This window comes from Lithobates pipiens, unplaced genomic scaffold, assembly GCF_037356315.1.
Source record: "Lithobates pipiens isolate NorthernLeopardFrog02 unplaced genomic scaffold, aLitPip1_a1.2 Scaffold_13, whole genome shotgun sequence".
Classification (NCBI taxonomy): Eukaryota; Metazoa; Chordata; class Amphibia; order Anura; family Ranidae; genus Lithobates; species Lithobates pipiens.
The window spans coordinates 225,501,034-225,513,063 of NW_027507718.1; the positions used below are offsets into that span (position 1 = coordinate 225,501,034).

A 12,030-nucleotide genomic window follows, 5' to 3' on the forward strand; every position below is an offset into this window, starting at 1 on the left:
AGATTGCCACTTGCCATGTCACCTGCCACACATTGCGGATTGTCACTTGCCACGTCGCCTGCCACCAGATGCGGATTGCCACGTAGCCTGCCACACATTGCGGATTGCCACTTGCCACGTCACCTGCCACACATTGCGGATTGTCACTTGCCAAGTTGCCTGACCCACATTGCGGATTGCCACTTGCCACGTCACCTGCCACACATTGGGGATTGTCACTTGCCACGTCACCTGCCACACATTGCGGATTGTGACTTGCCACGTCACCTGCCACACATTGCGGATTGTCACTTGCCACGTCGCCTGCCACCAGATGCGGATTGCCACGTAGCCTGCCACACATTGCGGATTGCCACTTGCCACGTCACCTGCCACACATTGCGGATTGTCACTTGCCAAGTTGCCTGACCCACATTGCGGATTGCCACTTGCCACGTCACCTGCCACACATTGGGGATTGTCACTTGCCACGTCACCTGCCACACATTGCGGATTGTCACTTGCCACGTTGCCTGCCACACATTGCGGATTGCCACTTGCCACGTCACCTGCCACACATTGCGGATTGTCACTTGCCACGTTGCCTGCCACACATTGCGGATTGCCACGTCACCTGCCACACATTGCGGATTGTCACTTGCCACGTTGCCTGCAACATATTGCGGATTGCCACGTAGCCTGCCACACATTGCGGATTGTCACTTGCCACGTCAACTGCCACACATTACGGATTGTCACTTGCCACGTCACCTGCCACACATTGCGGATTGTCACTTGCCAAGTTGCCTGACCCACATTGCGGATTGCCACTTGCCACGTCACCTGCCACACATTGGGGATTGTCACTTGCCACGTCACCTGCCACACATTGCGGATTGTCACTTGCCACGTTGCCTGCCACACATTGCGGATTGCCACTTGCCACGTCACCTGCCACACATTGCGGATTGTCACTTGCCACGTTGCCTGCCACACATTGCGGATTGCCACTTGCCACGTCACCTGCCACACATTGCGGATTGTCACTTGCCACGTTGCTTGCAACATATTGCGGATTGCCACGTAGCCTGCCACACATTGCGGATTGTCACTTGCCACGTCAACTGCCACACATTACGGATTGTCACTTGCCACGTCACCTGCCACACATTGCGGATTGCCACTTGCCACGTAGTCTGCCACACATTGCGGATTGCCACTTGCCACGTAGCCTGCCACACATTGCGGATTGTCACCTACTGGTGGTCTTTTGTTGGGTTCCAGAGTGAACATAGGCAGCAGAGAGATGATGCAATCTCTCTGCTGCACACAGCTTCCTACACAGTGAGGGCGGAACTGGAGGGACGCAGGGCAGTGAGAGATGATGTCATCTCCCTGCTCCCCTGCCTGCTGGCTTCCTGATTGGCCAGCAGCCCTCCTAAGCTGCCCCCCCCTCACCCGTCCACTCAGCGCGGGTACCCGCGGAACCGGCCGCGCGGGTACCCGCGGAACCGGCCGCGATTGGACCCGCGGAACCGGCCGCGATTGGACCCGCGGAACCGGCCCGCGGGTACCCGCAGAACCGGCCGCGATTGGACCCGCGGAACCGGCCCGCGGGTACCCGCGGAACCGGCCGCGATTGGACCCGCGGAACCGGCCGCGGGTACCCGCGGAAACGGCCGCGATTGGACCCGCGGAACCGGCCCGCGGGTACCCGCGGAACCGGCCGCGATTGGACCCGCGGAACCGGCCGTTCTGTCATCAGCTGGCGGTATTCTCGGAGGGGGCAATTGACCCGTTGCCCCCCCCCCTGGATCCGCCCCTGGTGCTGCATGACCACGCAATTGTCAGTTAAATTAACACAGTGCCGTACCGCAAGAAGTGGCCTGATCATGAAGGGGGTAAACCTTCCGGAGCTGAAGTGGTTAAGAAAAGAAGCTTTTGGCTTTAAATTTTTTTTCATGATGGCCTCTTTTCCGCTGAGATGGGAGTTCTGTTGGAATACTACTGTATTTATAGGGGTATAACACGCACCTTCATTTTAAGAGGGAAGTTTCAGGGAAAAAAACTTACATTTTAAATAAAGAACTTTGAAGCAAAATTAGGGTCACAGCTCATCAATGCAGCCTCACCAGTGCCCATCTGCAGCCACTAAATTGCCCAGCAATGCACACTGCTCAGTGCCCATCTGCAGCCATTAAATTGCCCAACAATGCAGCCTGTTCACTGCCCATCTGTAGCCTCACCTTTCCCATCATTGCAGCCTCGCCAGTGTTGGATTATCCCTACTGTCTCCAAGGGAAGAGGAGGAGGAGTGAGCACCACTAAATTACACAGATCTGCCATCTCCTGTGTACCCGGCGCTCCATCACTCACAGCCACGCCTCCTGGGCCTGCTCATATGATAGACAGAACAGTGGCCCAATGCGAGGCCAAGAGGCGTGGCTGTGCTTGCTCCTCTTCCCTCAGAGACAGGGATCAGCGTATAACACACGCACGTGATTTCCCCTGATTTACAGGGGGGAAAAGTGCACGTTATACGCCGATAAATACGGCAATTGCAAATCATTTTGGGTTAAAGCCCTAGTAGTTTTTTTTCTCTCACCTGCAAGGTAATGTCATAATGTGCTAGTATGCATTGCATTAGGATAAAAAATGTCTTACTGCTTGCTTCCACACCCCGCCCCCCCTCCCCAAAAACCTTTGCCTACCTCCTCTATCAATACAGCGCTGTACCAGTCTGTAGGCCTTCTCTCCTCTCTTCCTGCATTCACAGGCTTAACTGAAAGCAGGGGGACACATTGGCTCCTGCTGCTGTCAGCTAAATCCTGTGAGCAGAGAGCAGGGCCAAACCTGTGTTGTGTGTGTCTATAGAAGCACACAGAACAGCTCAGACGTTCACCCACACAAATTGGTATGCTGGCACTCAGAGAAGAGGAGGAACAGAGAGTGATGACGAGGGACTCTGGAAAAAGAGGTAAGAGACTGCTCTGTGCAATACCATTGCATAGCTCAGGTAAGTATAACATGTTTATTATATTAGGAAAATAAAATTACAATCATTATAAAGCCAGCCATGAATGATAGTGAACCAGTTCATAAAAGTCTGGAAACAATCACTTTTCAATTTTTTAAAAACGACTTTTCAGTTTGTCAGTCATATTTACATTCATTGATAAAGTGTACAAATGATATGCTGCGAACTCAAAAAAACCTGCAGAAAATGATAATGAATTACTGCTTATTCAAACCAGCCCACCATCGGACCCTTTGCCATGCGGATTTCTAGATTATATGCCCTTTGGCACTGTGTTGGTTTTTCAAGAGGGGTAACCTTAAAAAATGGGAGTGGTCAATAAATTAATCTTAAAAACAATTTTTAGCCACAATTAAAATCTATTTCTATTGTGTGAGAAAAAAATAAAAATATATTTCGCTCTTCGACACATTTTCAGCGAATGCTATTTCTGTAGTTTTGGATAGAGTAAACGATAAAACCTCAGGCAATTTGTTATTGCTACAAGAACAACACAAACCCACCAATTAACCCAATAGCCTGAGTTCAGTTTAAGTAGCAGTGCACAGAGGCTCCTGTTAGCAATGTTTTATCAAATCAGGATTTATTTTTTTTGAAAATTTTTGTTTATTAACATTTTATAACACACACAGTACAAACATGTACTGAAATCCCTCCCTCACCCTCCCCTCCCTATCCCTTTTGCAGCATTTCATCAGTTACAAAATCACATTCTATGCTCATAACTTTCCAAAAAAATAGATTTTTGTACTCAAGGAGTCAGTGGTGCACCCAATCGTCACATAGTCAGATAATTATCTAGTCAGGATTACATGATCATTTTACCCAAGTACAGCGGGCGCTTTGTTAAAGCGCTCCCCCACCGTAGCAGGTTAAATCAAAGTGTCCTTGGCATCAAGCCAGCAATGCCATACTTTCTCAAATTTTTTGGGGTAACCCCTGCTTAAGTATGTTGCTTTGTAGAGAGGTAGCGCTTTATTATGTCTTTCCAGTATGACACTGTGGGTGGTTCAGGTTTTTTCCAACACAATAAGATAGCTTTATGTGCATAAAAAAGGGAGCGAGAAATCATGGTTCTTTGCGCCCTTCATGGTGCTAACTCCTCCACCAGGCCCAGCAAACAGACTGAGACTGTTATGCCACGTACACACGAGCGGACTGTATGGCGTACTTAGTCCGTCATACAATCCGACGGACAGTCCGTCATACTTTCGACTGAACGGACTTGACCACACACGGATGCACAAACAGTCCGTCGAAAGCTTGCGCGATGACGTGTACAGCACGTACGACGGGACTAGAAATAGGAAGTCCAATACACAGCAAAGCACCCTTCCGCCGCGTAAATCCTTTCTGAGCATGCGCCATTCTTAGTCCGTCGAACTAGCATACTGACGAGCGGACTGTCCGCTGAAACCAAAGTACGACGGACAGAATTTCGAAAAATCCGAAATACTTAGTACGCCAGACTGCACGCTGAAAAAGTCCGCTGAAGCCCACACACGAGCGGACTGTCCACTGAAATGTGTTTCGACGGACTAAGTACGCCATACAGTCCGCCCGTGTGTACGCGGCATTACAGGAATTGGCACCAAAAGCAATTTCTGTATAGTGTGTGTTACCCCTGTCCAGAAGTCCCGTATCGGCTAACACTGCCAGAAAATGTGATCAAATTCAGCATGGTTAGTTGTGCAACGCCAGCACTCTGCTGCACCTGTACCATAGATACCAGCTAACCTCGCAGGGGTATAATAGACCCTGTGTAGTATTTTAAATTGAATGAACCTATCTCTGGCCGACACCAGAGTCTTGAACGGCTAATCCCACATATCATCCCAATCTCCCCCCTCAAAATCAGTTACCAGTGTACTCAATGTATCCTTACATTTGTTGAGCATTTTTTGCCTTTCCACAAACAATTCTTTGTAAACTGCGGATAACGGTCTTTATAAGTCCTCAGCACCCAGCTCCAGTGTGTCTTAACTGAATGTATCAGAATAAATACCAGCTGGGAAGATTATATTTGTCTTTAAGCTGGTCAAACATGAGTAATTTTTGTCCCCCCACTATGTGTTTCAGTTGTTTAATGCCAAACCTGGCCCATATTATTGGGTCAGGGATTGCATCAAAGTGGGGTAGTTTAACCACTTTCAGACTGGACCAATATGCTGGTCAAAGACCAGACCACTTTTTGCGATTCGGCACTGCGTCGCTTTAACTGACAATTGCGCGGTCGTGCGACGTGGCTCCCAAACAAAATTGACGTCCTTTTTTTCACACAAATAGAGCTTTCTTTTGGTGGTATTTGATCACCCCTGCGGTTTTTATTTTTTACGCTATACACAAAAATAGAGCGACAATTTTGAAAAAAACGCATTATTTTTTACTTTTTGTTATAATAAATATCCCCCAAAAATATATAAAAAAACATTTTTTTCCCTCAGTTTAGGCCGATACGTATTCTTCTACATATTTTTGGTAAAAAAAATCGCAATAAGCGATTATTGATTGGTTTGCGCAAAAGTTATAGCGTTTACAAAATAGGGATAGTTTTATAGCATTTTTATTCATAATTTTTTATTATTATTTTTTTTACTAGTAATGGCGGCGATCAACGATTTTTATTGTGACTGCGACATTGTGGGGGACCCATCGGACATTTTTGACACATTTTTGGGATCATTGTCATTTATACAGTAATCACTGCTATATAAATGCAATGATTCCTGTGTAAATGACACTGGCAGTGAAGGGGTTAACCAGTGGGTGGCAGTGTAGGGGTTAAGTGTTCCTAGGGGCGTGTTACTAACTGTGGGGGGGTTGGGCTTTCATTTAGTGAACACTGATCTCTGCTCCAGTCACATGGAGCAGAGATCAGCGTCATTAGTTGCTAGGCAGAATGGAGAAATGTTGTTTACAACGGCACTTCTCCATTCGGCCGCTCCGTGAGACGATCGCGGGGGTGCCCGCGGCGATCGAGTCCGCGGGTCCCGCGACCTCACTCACGGGGGTCCCGACCAGCGCGGAAGCGCCGCCGGCGGCGCGCTCCCGATGGCAGGGCGGCAAATTTAAAGGGATGTACATGTACGCCCATTTGCCTGCCCGTGCCATTCTGTCGACGTACATCGTCGTGCGCTGGTCGGCAAGTGGCTAGGGTTGAACCAGATGGGGCTATCCTGTGACAAAACTCCCATCTACAGATTTCATCAGCTTCTGTGCCCTGTCCTATGCATGTATAGTGATACGCATCGAGGCAGTCAATGATGGAGAGGCCTATGAGAGGTAAAACAGACTCTCATATGATCCCACAAGAGCTGCCTCTAGCACTGTTGCTGAATCCCCATCATCTCGTCAGCCAGCGTCTGGCAATCACCATTTGTCCAGCTATAAAGTATTTAAACAGGTCAGGTTCACCCTGACCCATGGGCTCCTGCAAGGTATGGAGACTGATTCTGGGATGTGCAATGGACCATAGGAAGAAGCTAAATAAGCTATTCACCCTCCTAAAAAAAGAACATGGGATCCAAATTGGTGTGTCCCGTAGGAAGTATAAGAAAACTGTGAGAATCTTAATTTTTAGTAGGTTGACCCTGCCAATCAGGGACAATGGCAGATATCTCCATGCCTCAAGTTGTGACTTGACCTTAGTCAGTAGGGGGAGCAAATTTATGGACATGTAATCACCCACCCTGGGCGATACACGTATGCATAGGTACTTGAATTCCATCACCCTTGATATGGGGACCCTTTTGGTTGCCACAGCCTGGGCGTCAGTGTCAATAGCCATCACATAGGATTTCTCCGATTAACTCATAGTCCCGAGAACGTGGCAAATTTATCTAATATCTCGAACACTGCCTCTAGTGACGATCCTGCATCTTGCAGAATATTAAATCAGGATTAAAGGATAAATGATGTCCTCCAGGCTCACACATTTCAGCCTTGTAGGGGCCTTAGGCATAGCTTATGATTCATCATGGCTATGATTAAAGCCCCTACAAGGCTGAAATACGTGAGCGTGGAGGACATTTTATTTTCCCTTTATCCTGATTTAACCACTTTCCACCCGGCCAATGCACATATACGGCCGGGTGGGAGCCGTCTACTTCTGATAGGACGTTCAGGAACGTCCATCAGAAGGAGCTGGATCGCGCACGCACGAGCCCGCGCAGCTGCGCGATCCCGATGCGCCCGTGTCACCCGGACACGGCGCATCTCAGATCGGCAGGAGGGGTCTGTGATTGGCCCTCCTGATCACATTACGGCCGTGTCCAATCACGGGCGTCATGTGATGTAAACAAACAGCCGGTTGCTAGGCAATCGGCTCCTCCTCTCCTCACACAGGAGTCATCGCTGAGGAGAGGAGAGGAGAGCAGATTGCTGCAGCTGGCTGATGATCAGTGAGTATGAGCTGTTTTTTACAGCTTTTTACTCACTGATCACCAGTCTAGTGTAAACACAAATCACCACACAGTGTAAACACACCACACAGTATAAACACAATGTCCCCACACATGTCCCCAAAACATACATGTCCCCAAATAATAAAAACACATGTCCCTAATAATAAAAACATGTCCCCCACATATGTCCCACTAAAATCACATGTCCCAATGATTATCTGCACACATATGTACGTGATCACCTGCACACATATGTACATGATCACGCAATTGTCACTGAAAGTGCTAGAGCGATGAAAGCTGAAAATTGGGCTGGGAAGGAAGGGGGCGAAAGTGCCCTGTATTGAAGTGGTTAATAAAGAATTGCATGGTACTCTTTAGGCGGGTACCAAGGCTATTTATTGCCAATTTGTTATTGCCGTCTCCAGTTGGGAGATTTCTCTTCTTCACAGACAGAACAGACAGGAAGTAATAGTGATTTCTCCCCATTTGCTGTCCATTTAAAAGGTGTTATAACAAGAAGAGAAGAAGCTCCCTAGTTTAAACCCCCCCCCCCCAAAATAATAAAAATAAAAACACATTTTCTAGTAGGGTGAAGAAGGATTAGAACATATCTCAGGACTTGCTGTCTGTGTCCTCATTGGACAATGTTGTATTTATGTCTTATAAATTACCTTTCAATGATAACAAATGCCCTAACTAGTCTTCAGTTGCTTTTTTGAATTCAATTAACCACATGCTGACCGGGCCATAGCCGAAAGACAGCTACAGCACGGTCGGCTTATTCTGGGTGGACGTCCGTGGGACTTCCTCCCAGAATCTTGCTCCCCTGCACCCCCTGGGGCGGGCACCTTGGACCATCCGTGACCGCCGACGCTTCACGTTAAACGGCAGCTGATAGCAGTCGTTTACCACATGATCGCTCCGTCAAATGATGGAGCGATCACTTGTAAAAAAAACAGCGTCACGTCATGATGCCGGTTCCTCCCTCCCCTCTCTGTACTGATTGGTACAGTGCGAGGGGAGAGGGGGAGAGATGGCAGCAGTGCTGTGGGCTGGATGTGTAGTGCCCACAGCGCTGCTCAGTAACAATACTCTGCCCATACTCTGCATCACTGTGCAATACTCTACCAATACTGTGCAATACTCTGCAACACTGTGCAATACTCTGCCAATACTCTGCAACACTGTGCAATACTCTGCAACACTGTAATACTCTGGCAATACTATGCAACACTGTGCAATACTCTGCCAATACTATGCAATACTCTGCAATAAATTTTAACAGAAACAAAGAATTTTTTTTTTTTTATTTACCAAATTTTCTGCATTTTTTGATTTATAGCGCAAAAAATAAAAAACCCAGTGGTAATTAAATACCACCAAAAGAAAGCTCTATTTATATAAAAAAAATAGATAAACATTTCATATGGGTACAGTGTTGCATGGCTGAGTAATTGTCATTCAAAGTGTGAGAGCACCGAAAGCTTAAAATTGGTCTGGTTAGGAAGGGGATTTAAGTGCTCAGTGGTCAAGTGGTTAAATATATAGCTTATTTCCTGCAACAAGCAAAATGTTTGTATACTGTAGGCACATAAAACAATAAAGTTGTTTTCTTTGACATTTGTGTTTCTTTTTCTTTTGTAACAGATTGTGGTGCAGCTCCAGTAATACCCTTTAACAAGATAGTCGGGGGAAGCGGTTCTCTGAGAGGAGAGTGGCCGTGGCAAGTTAGTCTCTGGCTTCGAAGAAAGGAGCACAAATGTGGAGCTGTGCTGATCTCAGACCGCTGGCTGCTGTCTGCCGCCCACTGCTTTGACATGTAGCTATTCGTTCGGCATTATTTATTTTGTACTGGTTACTAGAGATTAATTCAATTTTTTTCCATAAAAGAATCAAAAGGTTTCAGCAAAAGGTTGCCACTTTAGTAAACTGCATTGGAGTCACCAGAGAGGGTAAAATTAAGGTGTTTTTTCTTTATGAGTGCAATGGGCTTTAAATGGCTCCTAAGCATTACTGAAGCTGGTTTTGACTAACCTTAGTCTTAATATTTCAAAGAAAGAAAAAAAAAAACAGACAGTGAGTAAGAAATTATAATAAAACATTAAATAGATAGTACATAAGTTACAATCAAATGCAAAAAAAAATTGTAAAAACACAAATGAAAAAAAAAACACTAAATGAAATAAACTTAATTACCTAAATAGATCCCCCCTTCAAAACACCATTTAAAGAAGAGATAATAAAAATACTACTTTTTCAAGCAAATTTCGCCTAAGCAGCTTAATGAGCAAAATTCAGTTTTCAGTAAAATTTGTGATTTTACTGATGTTACTCCTCTCATTTCCATTGGCTATTTTTTCTTAGGCAGAAAAGTGAATAATTGTACTGTATGGAATAGATTGTGTATGTTACGGTACTAAAAATGATCAATAGGCCACATTTTAAATGCTTTTACAGCTCATTACAGCTTCTAGTCCTCTGCTGCTGGTCACATGTTCAAAATGAAAAGAATAGCCGTTGGAAGAAAGAATAAAATAAATAATTAGTATCAATAAACTGTTTTAAATTGTCATACAAATATATATTTGAAATCAGATCTTTATTATTTTTTGGCAATTTCTGCCAGTTACAGGCTTTGTCACGCTCATCCAGCCTCTGCCTTAGAATAAGAGGGAGATGAAGCCTTCATCAATCTACATGTAATATCCTGCCCCCATTGTGTTTAGCTGGTTATTGGAGATGGAGGAGGAGGGAGAGACTGGGCTGGCATTTATCACTGTGTATACGCCAACATGTGTGACTTTATAATCACATGGGCTGCCCAGATGTAATAGGGAGGAAATGCTCAGCATAGAAACTGATGGAAAACTGAGCATGTGCAGAACTGCCAACACTGCTTTGCACACTCCCTAGCTGCATTGAGGACAGAGGGGAGATAGAGAACAGCAGGATAAACCAGTTTTTTCTTGCAGAATACAGAAATGTATATATTGACTGAGTTTGTATGAACATCATGTAATACATAATTTATTGATAGTTTTTTTATGATGTGGGTTTAGTGACACTTTAACTTAGGACATCAAATAGCCCAATGCACAGGAGCTCATCTCCTTCATAGTTGCCAACATCTTTAAAATAGGAAGGATGCCTTGAAGGTATCATGCCCACCATCCACTAAATATCTGCAGGCATGGACAATGAATTGGGTATGGCTTCATGGTGTATAGCTTGTAGTGTGGGAGTATAATAAGCACAAGCTATAAGCTACAACTAGTGTAATTGGCAGTAATGTAACCCCTAGAACTAGTGTCATTGCCTGCAATAAAAAAAACAGAACTGGTGTAAGTGGCTACAATAATTCCCCCTTCAATGGTCAGCGCTGACAGTGTTGAAAAAAAATGTTTGCCCAACTGAGAGGTCCAACTGATGTGATGTAGGGTCAATCCCACAACAGATCATTTGAAGAATTCAAGGTCTGAATCAAGACTAAAAAAAGAAAAGACCATGCAAAAAACAGTGGAACTAAGGCAACCAAGAGTAGGGGCACTAAGGTAGAAGAACCTGGTGCTCCAAACCTAGACAGAGAATAACCACTGAGAGGAAACTAGTACCTAAGAGATCCCTAAGGGCAAGTTTGGACAAACAACGATGTCCAAATAGGAGACCAGCCACTCAACAGTAGTGAAAGCCTAACCTTTCTAATCCTTGACCTCCTTGCCTAATCAGAGAATGAATCTCACAATTAGACAGTCATAGGTGAGCAACCTGAATCCCCCTAAAGAAGAGGTTAGGATGATAAATGCTAGCTGCAGAAAGAGTAAGCCGAGATAAAGGGTATACCCTGAAAACAATAGGGTACAAGAACTCCAAAATCAGAAGAAAGATTAGAAGCCCTTCCAACTGAACACCCAGGGGTATTCCTCTACTATTAGGAGCTTTCAACTGATTGAGAATAGGAGAAAGGAAGGAATTTAAGAAGAATTTCTCAGAAGACTGCAGTTTCATAGCAGAAAGAGGACCTATCTCCCAGTGATTAGGTCCTACAAAGGCCTCAGGACTTACTCTAACCCCCCCCCCCCCCCCCATAGAGAAAATCGACAGTGTCCTAACGAGTCCTATTTGCCAACTGTCCAGTGGAATACAAGAATCTCTAGCAATGGATATTTCTCTGCCAGTATAAAAGGAAGGGCAGATCACTCATTGAAGAAATTCTGAAGACTATACCATGGCTTCAGGGAAAATCAGTGTGGTCACAAATGAAATACTCAAGTCTAGCCAGTGTATGGATCAGGGACCCAGATTATATCTAGTGAAGGTCATGTCAAAACACTGATCAACAGAAGAATTCCTCGACAACTCCCTCCAGAGACATGCAAATAGGGTCCAGAACTTCTTGACCCAAACTAAGCTAGTTTGGTGTGTTGCCCAGAGGTCAATCTCCCTCAAACAGAGGAAGAGATTTCCTACAAACCCTCAAATGGGAAGGCAGAGGAAAAATTGCTACATATAAGGAGGAGGTCAAAGGTCCACAGGAAGTAGACTCCCTTAGCGAGGATTTGAGCTGAACAGTCCTGCTTGATTGTAACCTATTCACATCTAGTGAAGGTT

The 12,030-nt window shown here is 45.4% G+C and overlaps 1 protein-coding gene across 2 annotated transcripts in view; it reads left to right on the top strand.

Moving 5' to 3' along the window:
* TMPRSS9 (transmembrane serine protease 9) overlaps positions 1 to 12,030 on the top strand; it is a 212,154-nt gene that overhangs the window by 184,830 nt on the left and 15,294 nt on the right. For both annotated transcript variants that reach the window (XM_077476274.1, XM_077476273.1), the window contains exon 18: positions 9,070 to 9,241. In XM_077476274.1, coding sequence (XP_077332400.1) covers positions 9,070 to 9,241 — 172 coding nt within the window. The remainder of the gene's footprint in view (positions 1 to 9,069; positions 9,242 to 12,030) is intronic.